The sequence below is a fragment of the Scylla paramamosain genome, chromosome 19 (genome assembly GCF_035594125.1).
Source record: "Scylla paramamosain isolate STU-SP2022 chromosome 19, ASM3559412v1, whole genome shotgun sequence".
In the NCBI taxonomy this organism is placed as follows: domain Eukaryota; kingdom Metazoa; phylum Arthropoda; class Malacostraca; order Decapoda; family Portunidae; genus Scylla; species Scylla paramamosain.
Genome location: NC_087169.1, coordinates 11,343,642 through 11,357,001, shown reverse-complemented (window position 1 = coordinate 11,357,001; position 13,360 = coordinate 11,343,642). Strand labels below are relative to the sequence as shown.

Sequence of the window (13,360 nt, the reverse complement as noted above, 5' to 3'; positions counted from 1 at the left end):
TCATGGATAGTGGTTTGATTATAGTTGATTATGCGAGTAAAAACACAAGTAATAAGAGTTCTTCTTGATTTAATGATGGATAGGATATGTGTGATACTCAGACACAATTGATGACGGACGTGACGATACTGGATTCTCTCTCTTTGTCTCTGACGACTGAATTCTCGACTGATATGAACTGACGCTCTGAACAGATTGACTCTCTAGCTACGCGTACAGCTCTATTTATGCGATATGAAGTGGATCAGAGTTCAGAATCTGAGATGAAGAAATTATCAATGAGGTGGTTGGAAATGGGATGAAGTGACCAATGGTAGAGGTCGTTATTTTGGCCAATGACCAAGGAGGACGACAGGACGGCGATGCATGTATTTTCTTCAAGGATTGGCAGGAATGTAGGGAAGATGTAGATTGAGAGTGTGAAAGGGAGGAGAAAAGGTTAAAATAGACTGAATCTGGTCACATGGGCATGTGGTATGAAATACATGAATGCTGAATATAAATATGATAATTGTTATGACCAATGTGAATGATTATATATATATATATATATATATATATATATATATATATATATATATATATATATATATATATATATATATATATATATATATATATATATATATATATATATATATATATATGAATAGAACTGTTGCCATGAAGTAATAAAAATATAATGACTAAAATATAAAAAACAACAATCTGCAGTCTCACAAATTTTATTGAATCTGTATGCAGCGTCATATCATGAATTTTTCACCCCTGCGATTAAAGTAAAGGTTTTGTAAACGGGGAAAGTTCATCAAGTCTTGACTAACCATACTTCATTTCTGCGATTCCAGAATTTGAGTGGAGGATCATATGCGTTCCTGAAAAAAAAAAAAATTATGCTGTCTGTTTACACACACACACACACACACACACACACACACACACACACACACACACACACACACACACACACACACACACACACACATACACACACACACACACACACACACACACAACATATATATATATATATATATATATATATATATATATATATATATATATATATATATATATATATATATATATATATATATATATATATATATATATATATATATATATATATATATATATATATATATATATATAAATATATATATAAGATATATAAGTGGAGGATCATATGCGTTCCTGAAAAAAAAAAAATTATGCTGTCTGTTTACACACACACACACACACACACACACACACACACACACACACACACACACACACACACACACACACACACACACACACACACACACACACACACACACACAACATATATATATATATATATATATATATATATATATATATATATATATATATATATATATATATATATATATATATATATATATATATATATATATATATATATATATATATATATATATATATATATATATATATATATATATATATATATATATATACCAGCAGCAGCATTTAAGAAAACACTCTATACACAAACAAACTGCCCACAAAACACACAGGAGGGTTGTTGACTGCTCACTGTCACCAGGTACTCGACTCACGAGTCGAGGAGTTACATCATAATATACAAAAGAGTGCTTTGCAAGGAAAGACACAGGGAGGCTGATGAAGGCACCTAACACTATGCATATAATAAGCAAGGGCTTACTGCAGTAAATTACTCAAATATTTGAGCTGTATGCCACCCAGTCTCTTCAGTACAAGCTCCGTATCATAATACATCCAACTCGTCCAAGCTACTAACAGTGACATACCTGAAAGCATGGGAGGTCGAGGTAAAAAGCTTTTCCACTTTGTTACAACGGTGGGGAAGTGGGTACAAGAGAGAAGATGGGGTGGTGACATACATACTCTTACACACACACGCCCACCGCCTCTTGCTACACTGCTAGCTGGCACAATAAAACAATTGTATTTCGAAAATTCTTGTGACTGATCAAAGGGGCCTGGATGAATACTGACTATGACTTCGTGAAGGGCAGCTCTTCTGCTATAAGCTATGTGAGACTTAAGAGGAGGGACTAAAGGGAAAGTAGTGACATTAGATAGGGGTAGAGACTGGGCGGAGAGTATGAAACTTTTAGTGTAACTGCGACTCATCGCGCAACAGGCATCCCCACTTCTGCTCCGCCCTCTCTCTCTCTCTCTCTCTCTCTCTCTCTCTCTCTCCTTCGTTTCTCTTCTCATTCTTCCTATTTCATTCTTACTTATTCTCACTTCCTACTCCCGCGCCACTAACACTCTAAATAATATATATATATATATATATATATATATATATATATATATATATATATATATATATATATATATATATATATATATATATATATATATATATATATATCATCGATGTTTGATAAAAGACAATAGTATACAATGAGAAATTAAAATAAAAATTAAAGTAACATCATTGTCAACTCACCAGAAAACTAGATTGGGATCGATGCTTATACCGGCTGATGACACTAACGTCTTGAGTTTGTCTGTCTCAGCGTCCCAAGTGGCTTCAGAGTTTGGGTATCCTCCGAACTGCCTGCAATATCCATAATACACATGTATATTTTTATGTATGTTAAAATAAGTGTGAATTAGTAAAAATCTAGCGAGACTACCGCCACAGGGGCAACAACACTCGTGGCTGAAGATGATACCACAGCAACTATTTGCTCTTAGTATGTATGTCCTCTTCTTGCGTTAATCTTTTGTTTCATGCTCCTCCCTTCCATTTCACAGCTACTTCACCACACACACACACACACACACACACACACACACACACACATTTTTTTTGGAATAAAAGATTAACCATTAAATTAATTTCATTTATATAAGTTGCGGACAACACAGAATGTTCTCCAGTCAGACTTAGTCACCATTTTTCTTATGTAAGAGGTTCACTGGCCAAGGGCAAAAAATACTGTGAACAAGCAAAGAAAGGCCCACTTATTGGCAATTCCCAAAGGGATGTAATATAGAATGGTAGAAAAAAAAAACAGAGGATAATTGTCTTGAAACCACTCTCTTGAAAGAATCTAAGTCATTGGAAGAAAAATACAGAAGTAAGCAGAATTTAAATGATTGAAAAGACTGGTTAACTCTTGCATTAGAGAGGTGGACAGAATGGGGATGAAAGAAAGAAGAAAGTCTTGGGCAGCGAGGTCACAGGAGGAGGGGAGGCATGCAGTAAGCATGATCAGAAGACCAGTTAGCGTGAAAATAGCAATAGAAGATAGCAAGAGAAGCAACATTGCATCGAGAAAGCGACCGAAGACAGTTAGTTAGAAGAGAGAAGTTGATAAGACGAAAATCTTTTCATTCCACTCTGTCTAAAAGAGCTGTATGAGTGGAATCCCCCAATACATGTTAAGCACGCTCCATACGAGTACATGGACAGGTAAGGCCCCTGTATAGAGTTAGCAGCTACGGGAGTGAGAGAAAAAAAAAAAAAAAAACTGGCGAAAACGACACTTAACACCTAACTTCATAGAAGCTGTTTTAGCTAGAGATGAGATGTGAAGTTTCCATAAGAAAAGGACAGACTGAGGATGTTCAGTAAAGAAGAGGGAAACAACTGTGTCACTGAAGAAGAGGAGATAGTTATCTGTAAGGTTGTGCCAAGTTGATAGATGTAGGAATTTGGTTTTTGAGGCATTGAACATTTCTAAGTTTGCTGTGCCCCTATCAGAAATTTGAGAGGGAGATCAGAAGTCAGGCGTTCTTCGGCTTCCCTGTATGAACTGTTTACTTCCTGAAGGGTTGGACGTCTATGAAAAGACGTGGAAAACTGCAGGGTGGTATCATCAGCGTAGGAGTGGACAGGGCAAGAAGTTTGGTTTAGAAGATCATTGATGAATAAAAGGAAAAAAAGTGGGTGACAGGACAGAGCCCTAAAAAACACCGCTGTTAATAAACTTAGGAGATGAACAGTGACTATTTACTACAGCAGCAAGAGAACTGTCAGAGAGGAAACTTGAAATTAAATTACAGAGAGAAGGATGGAAGCCGTTGGAGGGTAGTTTAGAAATCAAAGCTTTGTACCAAACTCTATCAAAGGCTTTTGATGTGTGTTAAGCAAAACGAAGAGTTTCACCAAGATCACTAAAACAGGAAAGCCAGAATATAACCTATCTGATCGCCATACAGGTGATCAGATAAGATGTTATAGAATTTTTTTTTTTAATGTTTAAGAATATTCCTGTTTGAAATATATTGAAAACCTTTAGAAAAGCAGATAATTAAAACAATAGGACGGTAGTTTGAGTGATTAGAGTGGTCACCTTTTTAGGAACAGGCTGAATGTAGGCAAACTTCCAGCAGGAAGGAAAAGTAGATGTTAATAGACAGAGTTGGAAGAGTTTGACTACGGAAGGTGCAAGCACGGAAACACAGTTACGGAAAACAATAGAAGGGAGCCCATGAGGTCCATAAGCTTTCCGAGGGTTAAGGCCAGCGAGGGCATGGAAAACATCGCTGCGAAGAATCTTAATGGGTAGAATAAAGTAATAGGATGGTGGTAAGAGAGGGAGGAACAAACCCTGAATCATCTAAGCAGGAGTTTTTAGCTAACGTTTAAGCAAAGATATGAGATGGCAGTGGTGTCATCAGGTTGAAATAAAGGAGGGAAAGGTGAAGAAGTAAAGTTATTGGAGATATTTTTTGCTAAGTGCCAGAAATCATTGGGGGTAGTTGGATCTAGAAAGATTTTGACATTTTCCATCGATCAAGGAGTTTTTGGCTAGTTGGAGATTCAGGTGATGGAGGGGCGAAGTACATTTGTGTGGTGTGAGGTGAGTGGTTCGCCCAACTTCGTCACCGGTAAATTTAAGTCACCAAGGATTATGGCATCGTGTGTGACACTGAACACGCTAATTGTTCGTAAATGTCGCGGTCGGTTTGCACTGGCTGGGCTGGAGGTCTGTACATAAAAAAAAAAAAAAAAAAAAAAAAACAGTTTTGTTCCGCATTGTTTTTATTTATTTATTTATTTTTTATAATATGAATAGAGCATCCACGTTTGTAACAAGGGGCTTTGATAATAGAACTTGATTGAGACTGGCTTTGATGCAGAATAAGATGCTACCTCCATTTCTATTTACTCGACTTTTTTTTTTTAAGTATTGTGTAACCGGGAATTTTATATTCAGCCAAATAGTCCCTGACTTCTACATTTAACTATAATTCTGTTACATCTACTACATCGTAGTTTCCTGAGAAAGCTAGTTTCTCTAAATGTGAAAATTTGTTAAGTAAGCTATGCGTTTGACTGGTTAGTTAATCTGTCGTGGCATGACGAGCAAGGACATCCCTGTTTTTTGTATGGAAATCCCTCACCGCACCATCCAGCAGGAGGCCAAAACGGGCAGCCCCTTCCTGAGATGAAGCCGTCATCCGAAAAGAAAAAAAAAGGAGGATTCATAGTAAAAGTTTTACCCCCGGTGTTTACAAAGCCTATGCTCTCTTCGCTGCAAAGGTTGGCAAATCTTCGGTTGAGGCTCACGGTGATGACATAGAAATGGTTGCCAGCCTACATGCCGGATATGATGTCTAAAACAATGACTTTATTAGATTTTTTTTTTCCTTATATGTCCTAATCTGTCGGTGCTAGTCGAGCAGCTCCTCCGTTCAGGTCCTATGCACGCCGTTGGTACCGACGTGGATGACGAATGTTGTGGTGGTGGGCGCTTGAGTCACCACCACGTCCACAGCAGCAATTACATCCTGAACGCCACCACCCGGGATACAGAAACGTTTCCTGGTCCTGGGAGCCCTGCCACAAAATTCAGTTGATTAACCCCTCACGATGGAGTCTCCAACAAGCCTAACTTCCTCGGTGTTCTTGGCGTCATTTGTGTCAAAGAGGATCTGAAAGCAGTTATGGAAGATTATGGTAGGAGATGAGAGCGGCGCATGTGTCGTCGTGCTCCATTCCAGACAAGGGTGAAGGCTACGTCCTGTGAAGGAGAAAGATTAGTGGGTGAGTCAGGTGAGGTGACGGGCGAGACAGTAGTGGTTTGCGAGCCTCATGTGGCAGAGGTAAGAGGACAGCAACTGTCCGTCTCGTCTCGCCGCCTGATTACTCGCGCCCACACCCACGCCCACATTCGCTGTGACAAGTTCCTGCAATAAATCGATACTGCTTTTTTAATTCGTCGTACCTCCGGTTTTCCTATGGTACTGCTTGTCCAAGGTGGGATTGTGTATCGCAGTCTGCAAAATAGGCCGTGAAAAGTAGTCAGTGAAGTACTGTGTGGCAAACCTCCCGGTGCAGTTTCAGCAAGGTTTTAAAGCAAAGCATTTTTTTAATATTTTATTAGTATAGAAAGCCAAGCTACGACGGGTGAAGATTCTGAAATTAAAAGCAATTAAGAGATTAGCGTACAAGAGGCGCTGCGGTGTGAAGGAAGAGAGTTGTCAGTAATGGGCAGGCTGTGACTGCCTCCTTGTGTTGTGAGACACAAAGGGAAACGTTAAGTGAGGTCACAGCTGAGTTACTGAAAAGCTGACAGCATCCCCCAGATCCAGTGATTCAGATTTCACTGGGAGTAATTATCGTTTCGGCAGGTGTCTACTGCCTCCGGCTTAGATTAATATCCAATTGTATACATCAGTGGTATGTTTTAGTTCTTATATTTTTTTTCTAATATATACATATGTATTATTGACTTTTTTTGATACTAACACAAAATTTAACGTTTTAAGTTTTTTTTATTCATATAGATGGCACTACCTTGCTACTCAAGGACAAAAGAGTCATTTAATGTTGGAACTAATAAACGTAAAATTTTGGAGTCATACAAATAAATTAAAGCTTAATATATATATATATATATATATATATATATATATATATATATATATATATATATATATATATATATATATATATATATATATATATATATATATATATATATATATATATACACTATTTTTCAAAACAGATCTACGAAAAATTCAAATTCCAGAATGCTACTAGATGACGAAATTATATAAATGGTTGACCGAACAAGATTTCCTGGTGTAACTGATGAAAACTTAAGCTGGAAAACTCATATGGACTCAACATGTTTGAAACTTCCTAAATTAACTAGTATTTTATATGTAGAGTCCATTATGATTTAGGTAAATCAGTTATCCTAACTACACCTCACTTATTTTCTCTCTACATGATCATGTACATAGCCGTCTTATGCAAATTGGCAATAGCACAAAATCATTTTTGTTTCAATAACTCAAGCGATATCATATATATATATATATATATATATATATATATATATATATATATATATATATATATATATATATATATATATATATATATATATATATATATATATATATATATATATATATATATATATATATATATATATATATATATATATATATATTATTTTTTTCTTTATTTATTTTTTTACGTAGGAAGGACACTGGCCAAGGGCAACAAAAATCCAATAAAAAAAAATGCCCACTGAAATGCCAGTCCCATAAAAGGGTCAAATCAGTAGTAAAAAACTGATGGATAAGTGTCTTGAAACCTCCCTCTTGAAGGAATTCAAGTCATAGGAAGGTGGAAATGCAGAAGCAGGTAGGGAATTCCAGAGTTTACCAGAGAAAGGAATGAATGATTGAGAATACTGGTTAACTCTTGCATTAGAGAGGTGGACAGAATAGGGGTGAGAGAAAGAAGAAAGTCAGAAGAGCAGTTAGCACGGAAATAGCGGTAGAAGATAGCTAGAGATGCAACATTGCGGCGGTGAGAGAGAGGCTGAAGACATTCAATTAGAGGAGAGGAGTTGATGAGACGAAAAGCTGTTGATTCCATCCAGTCTAGAAGAGCAGTATGAGTGGAACACCCCCAGACATGTGAAGCATACTCCATACATGGACGGATAAGGCCCTTATACAGAGTTAGCAGCTGGGGGGTGAGAAAAACTGGCGGAGACGTCTCAGAACACCTAACTTTATAGAAACTGTTTTAGCTAGAGATGAGATGTGAAGTTTCCAGTTCAGATTATAAGTAAAGGACAGACCGAGGATGTTCAGTGTAGAAGAGGGGGACAGTTGAGTGTCACTGAAGAAAAGGGGATAGTTGTCTGGAAGGTTGTGTCGAGTTGATAGATGGAGGAATTGAGTTTTTGAGGCATTGAACAATACCAAGTTTGCTCTGCCCCAATCAGAAATTTTAGAAAGATCAGAAGTCAAGCGTTCTGTGGCTTCCCTGCGTGATATGTTTACCTCCTGAAGGGCTGGACGTCTATGAAAAGACGTGGAAAAGTGCAGGGTGGTATCATCAGCGTAGGAGTGGATATGACAAGAAGTTTAGTTTGGAAGATCATTAATGAATAATAAGAAGAGAGTGGGTGACAGGACAGAACCCTGAGGAACACCACTGTTAATAGATTTAGGAGAAGAACAGTGACCGTCTACCACAGCAGCAATAGAACGGTCAGAGAGGAAACTTGAGATGAAGTTACAGAGAGAAGGATAGAAGCCGTAGAAGGGTAGTTTAGAAATCAAAGCTTTGTGCCAGACTCTATCAAAAGCTTTTAGTATTTCCAAAGCAACAGCAAAAGTTTCACTAAAATCTCTAAAAGAGGATGAGCAAGACTCAGTAAGGAAAGCCAGAAGACCACCAGTAGAGTGGCCTTGACGGAACCCATACTGGCGATCAGATAGAAGGTTGTGAAGTGATAGATGTTTAAGAATCTTCCTGTTGAGGATAGATTCAAAAACTTTAGATAGGCAGGAAATTAAAGCAATAGGACGCTAGTTTGAGGGATTAGAACGGTCACCCTTTTTTGGAACGGGCTGAATGTAGGCAAACTTCCAGCAAGAAGGAAAGGTAGATGTTGACAGACAGAGCTGAAAAAGTTTGACTAGGCAAGGTGCAAGCACGGAGGCACAGTTTCGGAGAACAATAAGAGGGACCCCATCAGGTTCATAAGCCTTCCGAGGGTTTAGGCCAGCAAGGGCATGGGAAAATATCATTGCGAAGAATTTTAATAGGTAGCATGAAGTAGTCAGAGGGTGGAGGAGAGGAAGGAACAAGCCCAGAATCATCCAAGGTAGAGTTTTTAGCAAAGGTTTGAGCGAATTCAGCTTTAGAAATAGATGTGATAGCAGTGGTGCCATCTGGTTGAAATAAAGGAAGGAAAGAAGTAAAGTTATTGGAGATATTTTTGGCTAGATGCCAGAAGTCATGAGGGGAGTTAGATCTTGAAAGGTTTTGACTCTTTCTGTTAATGAAGGAGTTTTTGGCTAGTTGGAGAACAGACTTGGCTGTGTGTGTGTGTGTGTGTGTGTGTGTGTGTGTGTGTGTGTGTGTGTGTGTGTGTGTGTGTGTATATATATATATATATATATATATATATATATATATATATATATATATATATATATATATATATATATATATATATATATATATATATATATTATATATCAAATGTCTGATGTTGCCACTCGGTTTTACCTGCCGACCAAGAAGGAAGTATAAGAAACTCTAACTTAATCCTTCAAGCTGGAAAGAATCAATAATCCACTTTCTAGGGGATAGACAGCACAAATGATCAACAGATTGACGTATAATACCTCATTGGACAACTGCCCACGTCCAGCAAAGAATGATAAGCTGTGGCCAAGCAGCAATATATCTGCTATTTTCCAGAAGACAGACTCTCATCTATAAAACTGGTTGAAATTCGGAAAGGACGGAGGCAACTGTAGACCAGCACAAATTATGATATAATCCTCTTATTCCAGGCAAGCACAGCCACGAGCCCGGACATCAGTAGCATTTGACAAACACGACAGACACACAGACATACACGATAGAACCACAAGAAACTGCACTTACCCCCCAAAAAAAGGGTGGGTGGGGGTGGGGAGAGAACGGAGCTTGTTTCCGTCAAGATATTAGATGCAACGACACGAAAATGCAATACTGTACACGAAGTAGCCTTCTGTGCACAGGAGCAGCCAGAATTTGAGTTACAAATACTCTCTCATCAAATGTCAGGCTTCTTTTAGATTCTGGCCTCCTGTAAGGCCTTATATGGTATACAACAACAACAACAACAACAACAACAACAACAATAATAATGTTAATAACAATAATAATAATAATAATAATAATAATAATAATAATAATAATAATGATAAAAATAATAATAATAATAATAATAATAATAATAATAATAATAATAATAATAATAATAATAATAATAATAATAATAATGTTAGGTTAACGTAAGTGTTACAAGTGGCCAGAGAGAGCCAATATTACTGCATGCTATATATGTGTATTGTCCTGTATTTATCGAGTAAACAAGGCATGTAGTATTAATGTGACTATGTATGTGCGTATATGTACATGCCAGTATGTGTGGGCCTCCGTGTGTGTGTTAACGAGATTTTGGGGGCGAGTTGTCGTGGGTCGCGGTACTGGGCGCGGAGACGCCAGTCAACGGGTAATTGCCGCCAGGATTCGGCCCAAAGTCATACGCTCCCCTCTCCCCCGGCTTGTCCCGCCTTTGTTCTGTACTTATAAGGGCAGTGTTACGTCCTGTACCCGTCTGAGGACTTGGGAGCCAGTTCATTAGTGTGTTGTGCGAGTGACTGTGACGTTAGGAAACTAGGAACTGTAACGTGACTGTGTAATGTGCTTGCCAGGACCATGTCAGTCAAGCTCCGCCCACATTTCTCTCTGCCCCTGCCTCCAGAACGAACTCCATATAACTCGCAAGCCCCTTGGTTACAGGACCCACGTGAGTGAATGGTAAATGGGATCAGCCAATCAATCCTGAAGAGTGCCTAACACTCAGTCAGGTCCGAGTCCTACCGGCGGTGGCGTGTAACAACAATAATAATAATAATAATAATAATAATAATAATAATAATAATTATAATAATAATAATAGGCATTATACAACAAACCCACCCTTAGTTATAAAGGAATCTCTCCCTAAGTACGCCTTCGCCTGGGCTCTCTGAACAGCACATCTCTCGAATCTCATCTGGTGCTAATTTGAGCATAGGCAGGGATGGACTCACGCCACAGGAAAATGCGCGCAAGCCCGGACATATGATGAGGAAAAATGAGGAAGGGGGGAAGGGGAGTGAGGGGCCGGCCTCTCGCCCGAGGGACGTTCTCACTTCTAACTCTATCATCACTTAGGTTTAAAAAATTCTAGGCACTCTAATGTACATATTAATATTACCACCACTTGTTATTTGTTAGTGTTATATACCACTAATACTCAGTACCATGACTGCTACTAAAATATTACTACTACTACTACTACTACTACTACTACTACTACTACTACTACTACTACTACTACTACTACTACTACTACTACTACTTCTACTACTACTACTGCGCTACTATTACTACCTTAGACAAGAGTACTTTTTGTCTTTAATATTCGCTTTTGTTATTCCTAGCACCATTACTTGTAAGCGATTCTTTCTACTATTCACTGTTATTGCCATATTATTTTTTTTTTTCAAGCCCTTAATCTTTGGATATACGTTTATTTCAATATGATTAAATAATTTTGTTAAAGCAATATTTTTGGTTGATGGCTTTTATGTATAAAATTTAACAGAGATTAATTCAGGCTTCTATGTTCTTTAATATATATACCGTTCATCATGGAGCGTTGGCTTAATTGACGCTAGCTATTGGTAATATTGGTATGTTACAACATAATTAGCAATAAAGATTTAATTGCATACTTACTTACACACACACTCACACTCACACACACACACACACACACACACACACACACACACACACACACACACACACACACACACTTCTCAGTATACCTGGTTAGGATGGTGAGGCTTGGTCGATGCAAGAGTGTAACCGTAGGGTCAGTAGGTGTTGGCGGGTCAATCTGGACCTTCTCCGGTAAGAAGAAACAAGCGGTGAGATTCCTGTTTTCCTGTGTACCCGTTGCCTCGATGGACACAGGAATGCCCATAGGCAGCCGCTCCCCTGATGGAGAAATATTAATGTCTGAGACAAATTCTGGTGGAGTAATGGTTGAACAGGTGACACCTGATGCTATTTTATCTGGCAATGATTGATAGTGGTAAGCATGCTATGCATAGTGGAGTTGAGATATATATATATATATATATATATATATATATATATATATATATATATATATATATATATATATATATATATATATATATATATATATATATATATATATATATATATATATATATATATATATATATACATATATATATATATATATATATACATATATACATACGAGTACATATATATATATATATATATATATATATATATATATATATATATATATATATATATATATATATATATATATATATATATATATATATATATATATACACACACACACACACACACACACAGAGAGAGAGAGAGAGAGAGAGAGAGAGAGAGAGAGAGAGAGAGAGAGAGAGAGAGAGAGAGAGAGAGAGAGAGAGAGAGAGAGAGAGAGAGAGAGAGTAAACCCTCGTTATATCGGACCCCGTTATATGTATGGCCAACTATCCATCTGATTTATCGGACAAATGTCAATAAAAGAGGCGGAACATCCGGCCAGCAGCAGCATCGGCAAGGGAGTGAGTGAGGGTGGGAGGGAGAGGGGGAGAGAGTGGGAGCTGGTAGTGGTGCTGAGGCCACATCGCACACATCGGGGTTGCGCTGTCTGGCATAATTATTGTATTTCTGTCCTAATTTGGGGTTTGTCTGCCATCTGCCATATATTGTCTACTGCATGCCATATAAATTATTATTATTATTTATTTATTTATTTTTTTATGAAATCTGGTTACTGTACTGTATTTTCATACCTATGGATAGTCAGGACAGGAAAGGAAGTTCTTAAGTGGTTAGTCATGGGTCAGGCCAGGTCAAGAATGGGATGACTGAGCGGTCTGGGAGCGAAAATTAAATCATTGCCATATATACATAGGTATGTATGTGGCTTAATATAAATACATTTTTGCCTAAATATTGTTTTAATTGTATTCATGAAAATAAATTGTCGTAAATAAAGTATTTTATTAATAAACATAATTTTATCGATCTTTTTCATACTTATTACCGTTAGTTTACTTTATGGATTGGAATTATTGACGTTGCCGCTTTTATCGGATCTTCGTCTTTATCGTTATTGGGTTCCCCACAATTAGTCCAATATAGCGAGGGTTTACTGTATTGCAGAGATCTCCTTTCATAGAGAGTTTAATGTTCACCACCAACTTTAGCTTTCCTATCCGTTCAGTG

At 37.4% G+C, this 13,360-nt stretch overlaps 1 protein-coding gene across 1 annotated transcript in view; it reads right to left on the bottom strand.

The window, feature by feature from the left end:
• Nucleotides 1-715: 715 nt before the first annotated feature.
• LOC135110060 (heme-binding protein 1-like) overlaps nucleotides 716-13,360 on the bottom strand; it is a 75,436-nt gene continuing 62,791 nt past the window's right edge. Inside the window, exons 5-7 of the mRNA XM_064022027.1 lie at nucleotides 11,890-12,061; nucleotides 2,471-2,581; nucleotides 716-875 (exon numbers count right to left, since the gene is read on the bottom strand). Of these exons, the coding sequence (XP_063878097.1) occupies nucleotides 809-875; nucleotides 2,471-2,581; nucleotides 11,890-12,061 (350 nt within the window). The 3' untranslated portion in view covers nucleotides 716-808. The remainder of the gene's footprint in view (nucleotides 876-2,470; nucleotides 2,582-11,889; nucleotides 12,062-13,360) is intronic.